The sequence below is a fragment of the Salvia hispanica genome, chromosome 6 (genome assembly GCF_023119035.1).
Source record: "Salvia hispanica cultivar TCC Black 2014 chromosome 6, UniMelb_Shisp_WGS_1.0, whole genome shotgun sequence".
Taxonomy (NCBI): Eukaryota; Viridiplantae; Streptophyta; class Magnoliopsida; order Lamiales; family Lamiaceae; genus Salvia; species Salvia hispanica.
Window position 1 is genome coordinate 31,952,785 of NC_062970.1, and position 18,228 is coordinate 31,971,012.

The 18,228-nt window shown below is 38.3% G+C and overlaps 3 protein-coding genes and 1 long non-coding RNA gene across 8 annotated transcripts; 3 read left to right on the forward strand and 1 right to left on the reverse strand.

Annotated features, from left to right (window-relative positions):
- Positions 1–144: 144 nt before the first annotated feature.
- LOC125193217 (homeobox-leucine zipper protein HDG11-like) lies at positions 145–3,715 on the forward strand. 3 transcript variants are annotated; one of them, XM_048090977.1, is made up of 11 exons: positions 145–353; positions 529–651; positions 728–845; positions 920–1,108; positions 1,175–1,645; positions 1,721–1,822; positions 1,897–2,109; positions 2,187–2,367; positions 2,439–2,707; positions 2,785–2,874; positions 2,955–3,715. In XM_048090977.1, exons 1-11 carry the CDS (start codon positions 298–300, stop codon positions 3,318–3,320), a joined length of 2,178 nt encoding a protein of 725 aa, XP_047946934.1. In that variant the 5' UTR covers positions 145–297; the 3' UTR covers positions 3,321–3,715. The 3 variants fall into 3 exon arrangements, with proteins under 3 accessions (XP_047946934.1, XP_047946935.1, XP_047946936.1); XM_048090978.1 differs by having other exon boundaries at positions 146–418; XM_048090979.1 differs by having other exon boundaries at positions 146–300.
- A 5,093-nt stretch (positions 3,716–8,808) lies between these two features.
- LOC125193215 (sucrose synthase 7-like) lies at positions 8,809–12,883 on the forward strand. Its single transcript, XM_048090976.1, has 14 exons — positions 8,809–8,933; positions 9,033–9,165; positions 9,309–9,463; positions 9,548–9,740; positions 9,827–9,945; positions 10,049–10,265; positions 10,347–10,442; positions 10,547–10,720; positions 10,803–10,919; positions 11,023–11,189; positions 11,279–11,503; positions 11,593–12,159; positions 12,243–12,381; positions 12,472–12,883. The coding sequence occupies exons 1-14, from the start codon at positions 8,854–8,856 to the stop codon at positions 12,730–12,732; spliced, it is 2,643 nt and encodes an 880-aa protein (XP_047946933.1). The 5' UTR covers positions 8,809–8,853; the 3' UTR covers positions 12,733–12,883.
- Positions 12,884–12,916: 33 nt separating this feature from the next.
- LOC125193218 (organelle RRM domain-containing protein 6, chloroplastic) lies at positions 12,917–14,674 on the forward strand. Of its 3 annotated transcripts, XR_007171544.1 has the most exons (5): positions 12,921–13,289; positions 13,586–13,654; positions 13,764–13,870; positions 14,133–14,206; positions 14,346–14,674. XR_007171544.1 is itself a non-coding variant. In XM_048090981.1 (4 exons), exons 1-4 carry the CDS (start codon positions 13,037–13,039, stop codon positions 14,436–14,438), a joined length of 522 nt encoding a protein of 173 aa, XP_047946938.1. In that variant the 5' UTR covers positions 12,930–13,036; the 3' UTR covers positions 14,439–14,674. The 3 variants fall into 3 exon arrangements, 2 of the variants coding, with proteins under 2 accessions (XP_047946937.1, XP_047946938.1); XM_048090981.1 differs by lacking the exon at positions 14,133–14,206 and having other exon boundaries at positions 12,930–13,289; XM_048090980.1 differs by lacking the exons at positions 14,133–14,206; positions 14,346–14,674 and having other exon boundaries at positions 12,917–13,289; positions 13,764–14,120.
- On the reverse strand, positions 13,782–14,456 carry LOC125193220. The gene is made up of 2 exons (XR_007171545.1): positions 14,315–14,456; positions 13,782–13,972 (listed from the first exon to the last, which is right to left on the reverse strand). It is a non-coding gene; the product is annotated as an uncharacterized LOC125193220 (long non-coding RNA).
- Positions 14,675–18,228: the final 3,554 nt, after the last annotated feature.

Consider the following 18,228-nt stretch of genomic DNA (forward strand, 5'->3'; position numbering starts at 1 on the left):
TTATTATATATATACATAAATAAATAGGGTGAGTAGTTGGAAGAAATATTAGTGCAGCAGTAAGTAGTGTGTGTACTTAGGTAAGTGTGAAGTGTAAAGTTTGCAATGGTATGCCTCTCTTATTTTCTCCCATCTTAATTGCCCACACCTTCCTCTTTTCATTCCTATTTCCTTCTCTCCACCAACATCAACCACCTCTCTCTCTCTGCATATACATATATATATATAATATGTGTGTGTGTAAGTTGTTGTAAATTGTAATTGTAAAGAATAGAAGAGTCGCAAAAAAAGGAAAGCATGGTTGACCAACGCTTCTCTCACTTGACATGCTCCGAAATTCCATACCATTTCCCGTATTTAAATGACCATTTGTTTTCCGTTGCAATATTCTTCTTCAGTTTTTATTAGTATTATTATAGTAAGCGCAGTTATTACAGTTGTATTATGGGAATAGAGCTCCTAATCTGCCACTCTTTTCTCAATAACATGACTATTTATATCCATATTCACACCCCCTTGTTTTCCCAGTGATCCCGCCGGCGGCAAATCTTCTCCCATGGAGTTCAGCAGCGGCGGCGACGACCCCGACTCCCACCGCGGCAAGAAGCGGTACCACCGCCACACCGCCCACCAGATTCAGCGCCTCGAATCGTCTGTGCCTCATAACTCATATCATTCATTCTCCCTCCATGCACATCAAGAATGTTTTGTTCTTTCTTGGTTGCAGGATGTTCAAAGAGTGCCCCCATCCAGATGAGAAGACAAGGAGTCAGCTAAGCAGAGAGTTGAATTTGCATCCTCGCCAGATCAAATTCTGGTTCCAGAACAGAAGGACTCAAATGAAGGTCACATCTCTTTTACAATTCATCTAATCTCACTCTCCCTCTGACTCCGACTTCCTCTGTTTTGAATGGTGTAGGCACAGCACGAGAGAGCGGATAACTCTGCGCTGAGAGCAGAAAACGATAAGATCAGATGTGAAAACATAGCTATCAGAGAGGCCCTCAAGAATGTCATCTGCCCTTGCTGCGGAACCTCTCCTGCTTCTGAAGATCCGTATTTCGACGAGCAAAAACTGCGAATTGAGAACGCACATTTGAAAGAGGAGGTAATCAATTTACCTCTTTTCTCATTCTGTTTTTAGCAGATTCTGAATTTTTGATTGATTTTGCAGTTAGACAGAGTTTCCAGTGTTGCTGCAAAATACATAGGGAGGCCTATTTCACAGCTGCCACCAGTGCAACCCATTCATGTCTCCTCACTGGATTTATCCATGGCTAGTTTTGGGGGGCATGGGATTGGAGGCCCTTCCCTTGATCTTGATCTTCTCCACGGAAGCTCGTCGTCTGTGATTCCCACTTTGCCCTTCCCACAGTTGACCATTTCTGACATGGACAAGTCCCTCATGGCTGACATTGCAACCAATGCCATGGAGGAGTTGATTAGGCTCGTGCAGACCAACGAGCCCTTGTGGATCAAGGGCGCCGCTGATGGGAGGGAGACTCTCAATCTTGACAGCTATGAGAGGATCTTCCAGAGCCCTTACAGTCACATGAAGAATCCCGGTATTCGGATTGAGGCCTCGAGGGATTCTGGCGTTGTTATAATGAACTGTTTGGCATTAGTCGACATGTTCATGGATGCGGTTAGCTTCATTCGTTTCCCCTAATCTGACACGAATGATCTGTTTTTAGTAATGTTGCTGAATTGTTGTTTGCAGAAAAAATGGATGGAATTGTTTCCTACAATTGTATCAAGAGCTAAAACTATTGAGGTTATATCATCTGGGATGCTTGGGAGTCAGAGTGGCACATTGCAACTGGTAAGGATGATTATATACTATTCCCTATTTAGGTCTTGTGCAGCGATCTTCGTCTCATGGATGCGTTCTGACAGATGTATGAAGAAGTGCAAGTTCTTTCAGCCTTGGTTCCAACAAGGCAGTTGTACTTGCTCAGATTCTGTCAGCAGATTGAGCAAGGCTTGTGGGCAGTAGTGGACGTATCATACGAAGTTCCTCATCAAGACAGCCAGTTTTCGTCTCCCTCCAAAGCGCAGAGGCTCCCATCCGGCTGCTTGATCCGAGAGATGCCTAATGGCTACTCTGAGGTAGGTGTGAGGCTGAGGCCTAGACTTGATGAAATAAGTGGTGTAACTTACTAAGTAGCATCTTTGATTGGAAACAGGTTACATGGGTTGAGCATTGGGAAGTCGAAGAGAAAGCACCAATTCACAGGCTTTACAGAGACCTAATCCACAATGGATTGGCATTTGGTGCAGAGAGATGGCTGTCAACTCTTCAAAGGGCGTGCGAGAGATTCGCTTGCTTGATGGTGTCTGGAAACTCGCCCCGTGATCTTGGAGGAGGTAAGCCAGTCAGTTAGTCCCTAGTTTGTAGCAGCCTAAAAATGGATTGATGAATTTATGGTAAATGACAGTGATACCGTCGCCTGAGGGGAAAAGAAGCATGATGAAACTTGCACAAAGAATGGTTAACAATTTCTGTGCAAGCATCAACCCTGCCAATGGCCAGCAATGGACCACACTCTCTGGTCTCAATGAGTTTGAGGTGCGAGCAACGCTGCACAAGAGCTCCGATCCTGGCCAGCCCAGTGGAGTGGTGCTCAGCGCGGCCGCCACCATTTGGCTTCCCCTGCCTCCTACTAGTGTCTTCAATTTCTTCAGGGACGAGAGAACGAGGCCTCAGGTAAATACATACAAATGTGGCTATGTTTCTAGTTTTGAATGTAAAATTATAAGCTTTCAATCCTTTTTTCTTTGCAGTGGGATGTGCTTTCAAATCAGAATCCAGTGCAAGAAGTTGCCCACATTGTGAATGGCTCTCATCCAGGGAATTGCATATCTGTGCTAAGGGTATAAATTGCTTGATAAACTCGTTGTTTTGTACTAGTTTTTTAATAGTAGATTGACGTGTTTATTGTTGAGTTTTACAGGGTTTGAACACGAGCCAGAACAACATGTTGATCCTCCAAGAAAGCTGCGTGGACTCATCGGGCTCAGTGGTGGTGTACTGCCCGGTGGATCTGCCAGCCATCAACATGGCGATGAGCGGGGAAGACCCATCCTACTTCCCCTTACTCCCATCGGGGTTCACCATATCCCCCGATGGGAGGGTCCAGGAGGGAGGGGCATCCACCAGCATCAGCAGTGGGTCCCTCATCACCGTGGTGTTTCAAATCCTCGTCAGCAACTTGCCATCTGCAAGGCTCAGCCCAGAGTCAGTCACCACTGTCAACAACCTCATAGGAAACACTATTCACCAAATTAAGGCTGCGTTGAATTGCTCCACTACTTGCTGATTACCGTGCCACGTCATCATGTCCACGTCAGCATTATGCATTAAATGCTGCGGTTGGTTGGGGAGTGTTAATGCAGTGAACATGATTCGTTGCTGTTGCTGTTGTTGTTGCTGTTGTAGAGGATTCACGTTCTAGCATGATTATATTGGTCGGGAAGGGGTAGTAGTCAAGAACGCACCATATCGCTCGTTTTTTTGTTGCTGATCTCGTTTTAGCAAAGAAAATGGTGTATGGTTCGGGTATTGACTTCTGTTAATTAGATGATTTCGGTCTGAATTGGTTATGTTGATGGGTTGAATATGTTGGTTTGTCTGAAATTTGGACAGCTTTGAAACAAATTAATGTTGATGCAATATGATCATGTGTGGTCCAATGTAGAAATAAATACATCATCAGAGCTTGGCTTTAATTTTAAAGTCATGGCAGTGGGGGGCATGCAATAAAAAATTGACAGGTTGGAAATGTAGATTCACCTCTTTACCCCTAGAGCTCAAGGGAAGAAAGCATTTGAAAATTAGGGGTAGGGGCCAGCACATCTGTATTTCCATACCCATCAATTTCATTTTCTGCTTGCACAATTAAGTCTTTCCTTAGCTTTTGATAACGGTATTTTTATATTATTAATAGTTTCATTTCAAATAATATTCAATTACCTTAAAATGGGATAATATCAAACAAATTATTAAAGTAAATGTGAAACTCATTAATTGTGTAAGTAAAGTGTCTCTTAATATCCAGCATTGTGGATAATCTGAAAATTAAATTTAGCGACTTTATTATACGTTTTAACACCGAAAAAAATGAATCTCCTTAGCTTTTGATAACGGTATTTTTATAGTAGCAGTAATAGTTTTACGTACGTGTTTATTTCAAATACTAATATTCAATTACCTTAAATTGGGATAATCTCAAACAAAATTATTGAAGTAAATGTATGAAAACTCATTAATTGTGTAAGTAAAGTGTCTCTTAATATCCAGCATTGTGGATGATCTTACAAATTAAATTTATCGACTTTATTATGCGTTTAACACCGAAAAATGAATCCTCATTTAAATACTAGTGCGAGTAGTAAATTTGGATATAACAAGTCATTCTCTTAGGCTAGGGAATTAAATTAAATGTGTAGAATTAGACGTAGTCCTTTACGATTTAGTGAAATTAAATGTGCAGTGTAACGCACATTAAATTGTATTGAAGATTTATGGAAAGCATTTTCATGGCGACATTCACACCAAACGTGTATTACCGTTGGTGAAAATTAACATACCGTTTTTACGTTTTATTCTTAATTGCTGCCACTTTCAGTTTCACTTAAGTTTTAATTTCCTTATGTGGAAATTTATGCGAAATTATTGATCTCTTTTTTTTTTCTTCTAAAACTAATCAATGCGTAATTATATGGCGTGCTGATCAGAGATGATATGTAAATTAGGTGTACATAATTTTGGCATTTAAACTTTTTAAGATTTGATAGAGTAACTGGTGACGCAAATCATACCAATTAATTAGCCAATTTTTTACACTAATTACGTCTTAATTATCAAGTTCTTATATATGGAGTAATTTATATTGAGACTAATATTTTATTAATTTCCCATGCTTTATTAGTGGTAATTTACCAATGTACTTGCCAACAAATTATTGTTTATTTAATTTATTGTTGATCATCGACGGATTGTGTGTTGATAAAATTTTCGACACTAGTAACGGTCGGTAAATTTTTTGGAAGTACTGGTAATATTTTCAACGGAATCCATCGTGAGCTTGATTATGTACGTGGAAATTGAGTTACACACGACGTCGTATTCGGTTGAATTGAATCTTTGACGACATAAGAAAGCAAAACAATATATTCAGATTACAAACCAAATTTTGTACTATAAACTTGGTGTATTTAGAGGCAATTAATCCTCCGTAATGTTATATTCGTGCATACGTGATTATAATTTATCAAGGATATAAATTATATTACTAAATATAATCAAACATCAAGTGTAATTAATAAATCAAGGCGCATGGACCATTGAAGTAACTAAGGACGAGGCACATTCCCTTTATATTATGTACAGCTTCGAATTAATTGCAAGTTAGTTAATTGTTTTTAGTTGTTCTGACAAAATTAAATAATATTGAAACATCCTTAACCTAAGTCTGGGCCTAGGTAGGGGCAGGAGGGGGGTAGGGGTCCATGCAACTTCGCAAATTTCATTTTCTTATGCTCAACTATTCTATCAAAAAAAAGTATAGTACTAGAGAGATAGTAATGCACAAAACGTAGATTGCAAGTTGAAAAGTCTATGATAGTCATGCATTCACATAGACAAACAGCAACTCACGTAGAACTGAATATAAGTTTAAAGGAATTAATATATTGGTATCCCAGGATCAAATATTTAGTGTGTTTATTTCATGAAATTGGATCACTCAACTTAGTCCTAGATAAATAATCATGTGGTAATTAGTCATAGCCAATCACCTCCAACTAAAATAATCTCATGACAACTTAATCTAAGATTATAATATTGGTACCATTTTATCTAGTAAATCGAACACCTTCTAACAGTACTAAGTTTCATAAGTTGATAGATGAATATGATGATGTGAATAAATAAACCATATAGCTAGATTAGATGGTGTTGCACAATGATCATTTAATAGCATATGCCAAAGTCATTAAATGGGTGGATTTAAAGCTTTTTAGTAGTTGTTCATGTACCAAGATTGATCTTGACGTAGCATGCATATGAAGTTTTTAGATGTGTGTTTTCTGCACTAATTTTGAGTTAGGTAGGGCGTTCTATTTATGAGATTTGCTCATTTAATAATCGTGTCACACTATGTGGTGTTGTAATTTTGAATTCTACAAATGGTCACTTATGTATTGATGAGCCATTAATACCCTACCCGATAATGAGTGTATCTGTTATTTAACCGACCGCGTAAGTATATTTCACTTTATTTATCCAAAAATGCATCATGAAATGTTGCACATTGCATGTGAATGTGTGATATTATATCACTCTACGAGATGTATATTGTTACAAAATCACAAGTAGATATATTGAAGTAGATTTATTTATTTATTACGAATCTCTACGTACGTTGTAATTCAGATCACTCATATCTCGTTTGCGCTTGTTTTGGTAAAGGACATTGCCTTATCACTGGCGCGGTGTCATTAACCTCGGCCGTCTGCTCAGTCATTGAAGATGTGTCGAAAAAAATATAATCAAGTGAGGGGTGGTAATCATTCTCGTTAACCTGACTCCCTCCAGCCATCTGACGTCCAGCCATCTGGGCGCACGTACGCTCTGCTGCCTTATGAAGTGCTTCTGCCCCCAGCCCGGATGCTCTATCTTTGCCAAAGATACATTTCCATGTCTCCCAATACGGCCACGACTTGGTTCGCATAAATTTAGCTTCTTTGTCAGCCTATAAACATATAGTTACCAATGACGAAACTTGAGATATATCCGGCTACTCACCGCAACAATTTGCTCCCACTGTTCATCGGTGCAATCAATCCTATGATCACCATCATGATTGAATCCAATTCCAGTGCGCGAAAGGATTGATCTTAGGAGTCCATAGCTCTTTTTCCATGCTCCAATCTTAGATTGTATGTGAGGTTTCCCTTTAAGTCGGTGGTGGGGAACTCTTGATGAAGGCTATCCTCAATTTTGGCTAGATACCCCGTACGAAATCCGTTGTCGGATTTTCATCCTGTAGCAACCAATCCCAGTAAGCTTGTTGCCAAAATCTCCTCCTCACGCTCAACCCACATTCTCCGAGTGCGGTCGCCCTTGCGGTACTTCTGCCGCGGTATGTGATGAAGACCTATATCAAGCAAAAACCGAACAGCAGAAACTTTGGAGGACATGACTATAAATAAAGGGATTTTATCCACTGGGAAGGCACAACAAATACCTTCGCTTGCAGTTACACTGTCATGACCCATGAAACTACTCTTTGACCCAGACATCCCACCCTACAACCAAACCGAAATATTACAAATCAGACATCAGTTGTATCAACAAAATAGGCGACAAATGCTTCGCCCACACAATGGAATCAAACAGAGATTGCACATAACACTCTCAAATGAGTTCAACAAAATTAAAGCATTATCTTGATTACAAACTAAATTGTCGTTAATCCCCGAACTCAACCAAACGCATACCATATACCATAACAACAAACACAATCGAAACAACCAGTTCGATTCTGAAAACACATGAAACGCCTAACCTAATTAACCTGGGTAATCTGAATAAAGCTAGTAAGGAAAGGCATACTGGGCATACCTGCATTTTGACAAAACTCTAGAATGAATGCTCTCCGAAATTGAGTCTATCCACTACACGCCCACTAAATTATTGATATGTAGACACCGAAAAATTTAAATATACCCACTCTGCCGCGTTCATTTGGCTTTAGCAGGGAAATTTCAAAATTTTCACTTTTAGGGGCACTTCCGTCTTTCAATAATTACCTTTAAAATAAAGCCATTATTTTAGTGGTAAATGCCAACCTATTTCTAAAACACCGAACCCGAGAAATTATGCTCTCATTTGGTGGGCCCTATTGTAACAAATCTAATCCAGATTTATACCTAATAGCCCATATAAAAAATACTGAACACGCCCTAAGACAAAGATGCCTTAAAGGATGTCCGGATCCAGATTGTTGGGTCGGGTCGGGCAGGGTCAGATCATCACCATATTCGTGCAGAACTGCTGATTATCATTTGAGTCTTGGGCTTGGTATTGGGCCAGACTCAAGTCGTACAAAAAATCAATATAACGAAACAAAATTTCATGATATAATAATTAAAAATGTGCATATGAAAAATTATACTCCCACAAATAACACTATCATATTGGTCCACTCCAAGTAGTACGCGACTGTTATTAACTATGGTATCATACAAATATATACATATTAAATTCGAGAACAATTCATCAAGTACAAAATGCTCTATTAGCAAGAAATTAGTGGGTTGTCTCACGTAAGTGTCTCAAAAGAATATAAACTAGATCCTATAACTTTCTCTAAAGCAATATCGTAATTTAAAAAAAAGGTTACTCGTTTTTTTTTGTTAAAATGACCACACTCAACATTAACATTATGGTTTGAACTCAAACGTTTCAATCACAATGTGGCCACAAGTCAGCTGTGAACTTCTTAAAGAAAAGAATATATTTCCAAAAAAATACTTTCCCTCCACTTTTTAAATTGGTAGGGCAATTAAAGGAGGCAAGCTCCTGTGAAATTTTACCTGTTTGAAAAAGTGAATTCTTTTCTTCAAGACAAGTTTCTCTTCCCCACAATCAGCTCAAAGAATGTTCTTTCCTCTTGGGGCTTCCATCAGCTATATGCAGCAGCCTTCTCAATTATTCCAACATGCATCTCAAAACACATGCCATTTTCATCTCCTATATAAGCAACCCCACAATCATGTCCAAAAAACAGATAACCCCACAAACTTCCCTTCTTACAAAGGCGCCTTTCCAGTCTTTCATCAAGTGTGATGGCTTCAGCTGCTGCGGTGGATACTATGCCCGATGCATTGAGGCAGAGCCGGTACCATATGAAGAGATGTTTCACTAGGTATACAGATATATATATATAAATGATCCATGTAGATACTGGCTCTTTTCTTGTGTTGTGAGGATTTCTGACCTTGTTGGCTTTCTTCGAAATTTGAAGGTTTACTGAAAAGGGAAGAAGGCTGATGAAGCTCCAGCATTTGCAGGAGGAGATAGAGCAGACCATTGAGGATAAGGCGGAAAGATCCAAAGTTATGGAGGGTACACTTGGTGATATCTTGAACTCGACGCAGGTAAGGGTGGTGGTTTTGCACATTTCTGTACCATTTTGTTATCCTGCTCCTGGGCCACATTTCTAGGAGCTGATACTCGAGAGTCTAGCATAATGAGCTCTGCTTGCAAGTACTAAGCATTCAACTCTGACATTAATATGCAGGAAGCAGCAGTCGTGCCACCATATGTTGCCTTTGCAGTAAGGCATAATCCTGGTATCTGGGACTATGTGAAGGTGGAAGCTGACAGCCTTTCTGTCGAAATAATCACATCAACAGATTATTTGAAGTTCAAAGAAATGATATATGATGAGAACTGGTGAGTACCTGATAGAACTTAAGTCTTAATTTGTAGAGGATTTTTCCCCGAGCTTGGAAAAATAATGTTTTTATTTTTTCACAGGGCAAATGATGAAAATTCTCTAGAGATAGATTTTGGAGTATTTGATATTAGCACTCCAAAATTGACTCTATCATCTTCAATCGGAAATGGGCTTGGCTATGTCTCTAAATTCATGACTTCGGTGCTTGGTGGGAAACCTGAGAGCGCAAAGCCTTTGGTTGATTACCTGTTAACTCTTGAACGAAATGGAGAGGTAGGGGAGTTTAAGGATCAGACAGAACCTGCAGAATGAAAAGATACTTATTAGATGCATAACTGTTTTGGAAATTCCTTTTGCAGAAGCTTATGATCAATGACACTATTGATACTGTTATGAAGCTTCAAGAGGCATTGGTAATCGCAGAAGTTTTTGTATCTGCTATGCCTAAGGACACTCCATACCAGAATTTTGAGCAGAAGTAATGACCTCATTTTCTTTACATAGTCCAATTTTTTTATATTGAGAAGGGGGGATATAAAATTGAAATTTAACTTTGTTCTTCAAATCTACACATTCTCCAGGCTTAAAGAATGGGGATTTGAGAAGGGGTGGGGAGATAATGCAGAAAGAACTAGGCAAACAATGAGGATACTTTCAGAGATAATGCAAGCACCTGATCCTGCAAACATGGAAGCATTTTTCAGTAGGCTTCCGGTCATATACAATGTTGTTGTCTTTTCTATTCATGGATACTTTGGACAAGCAGATGTCTTAGGCTTACCTGACACTGGTGGCCAGGTGAACATGTCGTTTGGTTTATTAGTCAAGATTAGTAGTACTTTTCAGTGTGAACCTGCTGATCAAGAAATACGTCGACAGGTGGTTTACATCCTTGATCAAGTGAGAGCTATGGAGGAAGAAATGTTGCTAAGAATAAAGCAGCAAGGTTTGAATGTCAAGCCCCAGATTTTAGTGGTGAGTCTACTGATAAAATAGTAGCTAAAGTGACGTTTTGATAATCTTTGGGAACGCCACTAGAGGTGCAGATGGCTAAAGCTGTTTTGTGCATGTTTATGCAGGTCACTCGTCTAATCCCGGACGCAAAAGGAAACAAATGCAATCAAGAAATGGAGCTTATTGAGGGCACAACACACTCCCACATCCTCAGGGTTCCATTCATTACTGAGAAAGGAGTTCTTGGACCATGGGTGTCTAGATTTGACATTTATCCTTACCTGGAGAGATATGCTCAGGCAAGCTCTCAACACGAACTACACTGAAACGAGTTTCTTACTATGAATTAATCAAATTCTATGTGTTCTTTCATGGCTTTAGGATGCATCGGAAAAGATTGTTGAGCTAATAGAAGGAAAGCCTGACCTTATAATTGGAAACTACACAGATGGAAACTTAGTTGCTTCTTTAGTGGCTAGCAAGCTTGGAGTGACTCAGGTAAGCATTCAAACAACTTCTACTGCAATGCGCGGGTGTGTGTATGTGTTTACGGTTTTTAAAAGAAAATAACGTCCATATACGTACATGTCCTTGATCCTAGGGAACGATTGCTCATGCTTTAGAGAAGACAAAATATGAAGATTCAGATGTCAACTGGAGGGACTTAGACTCAAAATATCACTTCTCCTGCCAGTTCACTGCTGATCTCATAGCAATGAATGCTGCAGACTTCATAATCACAAGCACATATCAAGAAATTGCAGGAAGGTTAGAAAGCTTAAGAGTTTTTCAGAATCTTACATTACCAGCAAGTAGAAAGTTTAAGGTTGCTGTTTACTGATCTTTCAACCTTTCAGCAAGAACCGGGCAGGGCAATACGAAAGCCATGTTTCGTTCACAATGCCAGGGCTTTATAGGGCAGTTTCAGGCATTGATGTATTCGATCCCAAGTTCAACATTGCCTCCCCGGGAGCCGATCAATCTGTCTACTTCCCGTCCTCTGAGAAACAGAAGAGATTCACGAAATTCCAACCTGCCATCGAGGAACTGGTCTACAGCAAGGTGGAAAACGACGAGCACATGTAACTACATAAACTTGATAAAGATAAATAAACTCATTCTTCTCCCAAAATCATCCAACTGAAAAACTAACTTTATATGTCTTGGCCAGAGGATATCTTGCAGACAGAAAGAAACCAATCATCTTCTCAATGGCAAGGCTAGACATTGTCAAGAACATTGCAGGACTAACTGAGTGGTATGGCAAGAACAAGAGGCTCAGAAACTTGGTAAACCTTGTCATTGTAGGTGGATTCTTCGATCCATCCAAGTCAAAGGACAGGGAAGAAATGGCAGAAATCAAGAAGATGCATGCCCTCATTCAGAAATACCAACTCAAGGGCCAGCTAAGATGGATAGTAGCTCAAACTGACAGATACCGCAATGGTGAGCTATACCGTTGCATTGCAGACACGAAGGGAGCTTTCGTGCAGCCTGCATTGTACGAAGCATTCGGCCTGACAGTGATCGAAGCCATGAACAGCGGACTGCCCACATTTGCAACCAATCAAGGAGGGCCAGCAGAGATCATAGTTGATGGGGTCTCAGGCTTCCACATCGATCCCAACAACGGAGATGAGTCCAGCAACAAGATAGCTGATTTCTTCGAGAAATGCAAAGCGGATAGCAGATACTGGAACAGAATGTCTCACGGTGGCCTCAGACGAATTAATGAATGGTAATACACGCAGCCCTCTCGCTTGCACATTACACAAACACATTGTGATCACTTCTAAAACACCCATCTTTTCTCCCACGCAGCTATACATGGAAGATCTATGCAAACAAAGTTCTCAACATGGGATCAGCCTATGGATTCTGGAAACAGCTCATCAAAGACCAAAAACAAGCGAAGCAACGATACATTGACATTTTTTACAATCTCCAGTTCAGGAAATTGGTGAGTTTACCAAAATTCAAAACCCTCATATTCTTCACCAACTTAACTTTTGGATGAATACGGTTAATAATAACTTGGTAAATTTGGTAGGCCAAAAATTTGCTGATCAGCGAAGAAACCAAACCGGCAACTTCATCGAAAACTCCAACACCCAAACCGGCGGCGCCAAAACCAGAACCGGAGCCACTAGCTCCAAAGCCCAAACCGGAGGATGAAGACACAACGTCGACGGCGATTGAGAAGTTGGGAAATTCGAGAGCATCACCATGCGCTTGCCACTGGTTTTGCCTGTGCATCTCTTCCGCCATTGTTATGTATGCTTTGTTCAAGATGTATTCGATGATCAAATGATTAAGCTGCGCTGCTGCCGCGGATCTCACTTTCTCTCTTTCTTCTTCTTCTTGAAATAAATTGTTTCTGTAATAAAATTGAGGGAAGTAATTATGTAATTTTGTTTCTTTGAAATAAAGCTGGAGGGAAAATATGGTTGATTTCATTTTTACTCTGTTCGTCGTTATTTAAACGTATTTGAAATATCGCCTCTCAAAGGGGCGAATCTGGGTTTAGTCAAACTTGAGGGGCTCTAAATTAAATTATATCAACAAATTGAGTGCCTAATCGACTCAATCGCGAAACAGAATATTAGCCGGAGAAGATGGCCGCTCCCGCTCTCAGTCACCGCATTCTACCGCGTCGGTTTCTCACACCACCGCCGGTATCTTCAGTTACGTTGGTAGTGCTTGAATCGAAAAGACGGTTTCATCCTCCATTCCCCTCTCTGTTATCCATCCACAACAATCCTCCACACTTTCCCCCAAATTTTAATTTTCGCGTATCTTCATGCCTTGATTCTCCTTCGTCAACGCCAAGAACTAGATTGAATCCTTCTAAAAGGCTATTCGTTAGTGGTGAGTTGTTGCTCATTATATATGCGGCTGATTTCGTGGATAATTTTGAATTTGAGTGCTTCAATTTTATACTGACTTATGATTGGGTATCTGTATCATCAATAAGAAGCCATTTTGTTGTGTTTTCTGTTTAATTGTGTAAATAGTACTATCAATTCAATATTTTTAAACCAGAAAGCATATGTTAGCAAATCAGCTGCATATTGTTTGATAATGAATACGAGATAGAAAAATCAACTAAGCTGAAAGATTACACTGTGCATCCCAGATGTTTGATTTATTGTCTTGCTCTACAGGTCTCTCATTCCGGACAACGGAGGAGAGTCTAAGAAACGCATTCAAAAACTTTGGTGAACTCATTGAAGGTGACAAGATTATTTTTATACTTGATTTAGTTTTTGGATTCTTTTTCAAAATCAATAATGTCTGTGGATTTTGGTAGTTGTGGTAAAGGATATGCGTTGGTTATTGTAGTTAAGTTGGTGATGGATAGGATAGCGAATCGGCCTCGAGGTTTTGCATTCCTGCAATATAAGACAGAGGAGGAATCCAATAAAGCTGTTGAAGGAATGCATGGGAAGGTTCAGTCTTACTTCTCAATCTCATTCATCGAACTCCTCTTCTCTGAAACATTAGATTTCGATACAAATGAGCTGTGTTTTCTTGAGCTACCGACCATCTTCCTGCATTAGAGAATAGGGTAAATTCTTGAAGATAGGTGTGTGTTATTAGAAATTTCAGAAATGCATAGGAACACATACAGAAATGCATGATAATATTAATGATATCTTTTAATTGGAAATATTGTACATATTCCATTCATTTAGATTTATTTCTATGTAGGATCTAAAAGCATAAGCTGGTAGAGAGAAATATGATTTTGATGCACAACATTCATGAAGAGATACGTTGTGAAAGTAAGTGGGAACAAAAATCTATGGTTTTTAATTTCTTCTGATTATTTTGCCTCTCAGAATAATGCAGTTGGTGTTGTAATATACTAGTAAACACACAAAGTCACTAACCGGCCTTGTCTGATTTTGAACTTGTCTGCAGTTTCTGGATGGGCGGGTTATCTTTGTTGAGGCTGCAAAGCCTAGGGCCGAACATGGGCAAGAGATGAAGCAGCAGAACCCCAGGCAGAGGTGAAGATGATACCAGTGCTTGGCCAGGCCAGACAAGGCGACAGTGCGCTGATCAGAATGTCGTCACACCCCACTTGTGATCAAGGTCTATATGATGAGGTTAAGTTTTACTCTGTCTTCTTCATGTTCTTCACAACCTTGTTCGATTTCATTGTAATTGCATTCAAATCTTACTACATCATTGTATCCAAAACTAGTATATGACATTAACAGGCTAGTATGACTACATTTGTAGACTAATCAACAAACACACAACAGTCAGCACAGAAGGGGCGGATGTAGGAAAATATCGCGACGGAGCTAAAATAAAATTTCAGGCAAAAAGCTAAGCATAAAAACCAAAAAGAAGCAAAATTTCAGATAGCTAAGTTTCAATATCGGCACTTAAAAACACAATTGCATGAATCCGAATCGAATTCTAATTTAGAAAGGAAGTGTCTGGAAACACAATTTTATGTAAAAAATATTGTTCCAAAAAATATTGGAGATGCTCTTACAAAATATATTCTGTAGTTATATTCCCTGCCATAAATTAAGTATTCAATCACTTTAATCGTGTAAGTATTCAATCATTTTAATTGTATCACTTACAGTTATCTCCACGTTATTCACGACGATGAGCGACAAGTCAAAAGAAAAAGAAAAAAAAAGTTGGGCATATGATGCTGCCAAAAATTCGTGATTAATTATATAGATCCATCAAGACCATTCGAAAAACTTCGAAAAGCACATTTATTAGTAGTAGTAGGGCCAAAAGGAATCAATTTATACAAGACAAACTCAGAGTGTAAATGTTACTATTATTACTCACTCCGTTCCATAGTAATAGGGGCGTTTTTCCATTTCCATCCGTTCCATAATAATAGAGTCATTTCCCATTTTAGTAAAAGTCAATACATTTTTCCACACCTACTTTACTCTCTCTTACTTTTTTCTCTCTTCATCTCTCTACCTTTTTCATTTTCCACTTTATTCTCTCTTTACTTAACTCACCTAACACAATTTTTCTTAATCTTCGTGCCGAAAAGTTTTTCCTCCATTACTATGGAACCGAGGGAGTACTTAATTAGAAATAATATTATGAGAAAAAATGTGCTTGCATGTAATCAAATGAGATCCTGTACACGTTTCGGGGATGGATCCCCTGCTGACTGATGTGATAAAAAACACAGCAGGGGTTGCTGTGCATAAAACGCGAGACATAACTCTTGAAACGCAGCAAGGGGAGGCAAAGGGGACCCACGAACACATTACTCAATTATACTCTATGAATTAAGAATTAGAATATATGCAAGGAACTCTATGAATAATATATTCATTTTACATTTTCACTCGTCTTTCTCACACCGCATAACCCATCTTTTTAATTAATGGTTTTTCATTGTCAAAAACTCACTTTTTATTTTTTAATATTTTATTTTGAATGAAAAAAATGCACACACACAATATTATTTATCATTTACTCCCTCCGTCCCCTATTAGGAGTCACTCTTTGACCGGGTACGAGTTTTAAGAAATGTAAAGAAAAGTTGGTTGAAAAAGTTAGTGGAATGTGAGACTCATTTTTTTATATTGGTTTTATAATAAAATGTGAGTGAATTGAGTTAGTGGAATGTGGGACCTACTTACTATTTATGGTAAAAATGAAGTGTGACTCTTAATTGGGGACGGATCGAAATGGAAAAATGTGACTCTTAATGGGAGACGGAGGGAGTATATGTTTCAAAACTTCTTATTTTATAACACATGTACTCCCTCCGTCCCAAGATAAGTGACCTACTTCTTTTGGGCACGAGATTTAAGGAATGGTATTTAAATAAGTTAAAGTGGAGAGAGTGAAGTATGAGAGAGGGAAAAGTAGAGGAGAGAAGAGAGAATAAAGTAGGTGGAGAATAAAGGAAGAGAGATGACTTTTTGCTAAAAATGGAAATAGGGTCACTTATAGTGGGACACCCCAAAAAGGAATACAAGTCACTTATCTTGGGACGGAGGGAGTATTACGATATTATTTACTATAATATTAAAAACTATAGTAGTATAATATTATTACGCATGTACTATAAGTTTTTAACACATCTCGTTATAAAGAATTAAAATGTTAAAACTACTAATATCAACTAATTTCGGTAAACTAAAAATATAAATATTTGGATAAATGGTATACATAATTTATTTACTTAATTACATATTATACGGTTTATAAGTATGTACTATTAATCAATAGAAATAAAATGACACAGTAAAGCATAAGAGCACTCCCAATGGTGCCGGCTAAAAGTCGGCGTTTTTTCGCCGTCTATCGCCGAGTTATCGCCGACCAATGGGAGAGGTCGGCGATAATTCGGCGATTTTTCCTCCCGTTTTATCGCCAACCGGCGAAAAATGGCCGGATTATCGCCGACCACTGTGGGCGATAATTCGGCGATAAATATATATATATATATATATATATATATATATTTTAATTTCCCCCCTATAAATACACACCTTCTCTTCATTCTCTCCCCATCCTCATCTCTTTTCTCTCTTCATTTCCTCCTGTTTACCCATGTTTAATACAACGAACTTTATTACTATTATTTGTTTTGTCTTATAAATTAAATTAGCTAGCTTTATTATATACAAAAATAAAACAATTAAATTAGTGATGATGTAAAAATGAAATGTTGAATTAGGGAGAAATAAGGGAGAAACCATTGGAGCAGTTGGCTAAAAGTTGGCTAAAAACTGGAGATAAATTATGGTGCTGATGTGGCAGGAGTTAGGGAGAAATAAGGAAGGTTTTAGAAAAACTGTTGGGAATGCTCTAAGTAAGAAGTTTATTGAATATATTATTTATAGAATTCCTTGCCTATAGATAGGGCTGGCAAATCGTGCGGATTGGGTCGTTATCAGGTCAACCCGATAACGACCCAACCCAATAAGGCCAAATCCGAACCCAACCTGTTAAGGGAGCCCCAAACCCGAACACGAACCCAACTCGCCACCTTCAAACCCAGACACGACCTGGACACGACCCGAACACGATAATGACACGAACCACTTTGGGTTGATCCGACACGATAAGAACACGATATCGACCTGGACACGATAAGAACACGATACCGACACGAACCACTTTGGGTTGACCCGACACGATAACAACACGATAACAACCTAAGCACGATAACAACACGATTACATATTGTTCCATTTTAAAAAGCCATATAGCATGAAGATGTTCCATTTTAAACAACAAAACTCCAACAAAATCCAAAAAAACCCAACAAAATCCATAACTTTTGTTCCAAATACATAACTTTTGTTCCAAAACCCAACAAAAAATTTTGAAACAAGATAAAAGAACTAAAGAAGTAAAAAGAACAAAACAAAAAAGAGTGAAAATACTAATATTTAAATTAAATTTATTAAATCAAAATAAAAAGAATATAATAGTAATAAATTATATTATAAAAGTATTTGTTGATTAGTTTTGCTAGTACATAATATCTGAATTAACGTTTTGTATCTATAAGTATAAACTTACTTTTCATAAATTTATTCAAATTATCCTTTTATTCTAAACACTAATTGATTTAGTTTTATTTTTCACTTGGATCTCTCACGTACATTGTATTATTTCATTTCTTTCGACTACTTAAATTTTTGTAATTTGAAATATAATTTGAAGCTTGTAATTTCAAATATTTTCTATATATTATAACATGAAGGAATATGTAAAGTAGGGTCATTACATGGTCATTTAATATTATTATCTAAAATTACATGAATGAAGACATAATTATATATTTTGA

What these genes read in the sequence shown, in the direction of transcription:
- LOC125193215 (XM_048090976.1), top strand. Translation starts at nt 8,854, where the DNA reads ATGGCTTCAGCTGCTGCGGTGGATACTATGCCCGATGCATTGAGGCAG. An exon ending in ATGAAGAGATGTTTCACTAG is followed by an intron (nt 8,934 to 9,032) that starts GTATACAGATAT and finishes CGAAATTTGAAG; the next exon opens with GTTTACTGAAAAGGGAAGAA. An exon ending in ACCTGGAGAGATATGCTCAG is followed by an intron (nt 10,721 to 10,802) that starts GCAAGCTCTCAA and finishes TCATGGCTTTAG; the next exon opens with GATGCATCGGAAAAGATTGT.
- LOC125193218 (XM_048090980.1), top strand. Translation starts at nt 13,037, where the DNA reads ATGGCCGCTCCCGCTCTCAGTCACCGCATTCTACCGCGTCGGTTTCTC. An exon ending in TAAAAGGCTATTCGTTAGTG is followed by an intron (nt 13,290 to 13,585) that starts GTGAGTTGTTGC and finishes CTTGCTCTACAG; the next exon opens with GTCTCTCATTCCGGACAACG. An exon ending in CTTTGGTGAACTCATTGAAG is followed by an intron (nt 13,655 to 13,763) that starts GTGACAAGATTA and finishes TGGTTATTGTAG; the next exon opens with TTAAGTTGGTGATGGATAGG.
- LOC125193217 (XM_048090977.1), top strand. Translation starts at nt 298, where the DNA reads ATGGTTGACCAACGCTTCTCTCACTTGACATGCTCCGAAATTCCATAC. An exon ending in TGCCTAATGGCTACTCTGAG is followed by an intron (nt 2,110 to 2,186) that starts GTAGGTGTGAGG and finishes GATTGGAAACAG; the next exon opens with GTTACATGGGTTGAGCATTG. An exon ending in GCCCCGTGATCTTGGAGGAG is followed by an intron (nt 2,368 to 2,438) that starts GTAAGCCAGTCA and finishes GGTAAATGACAG; the next exon opens with TGATACCGTCGCCTGAGGGG.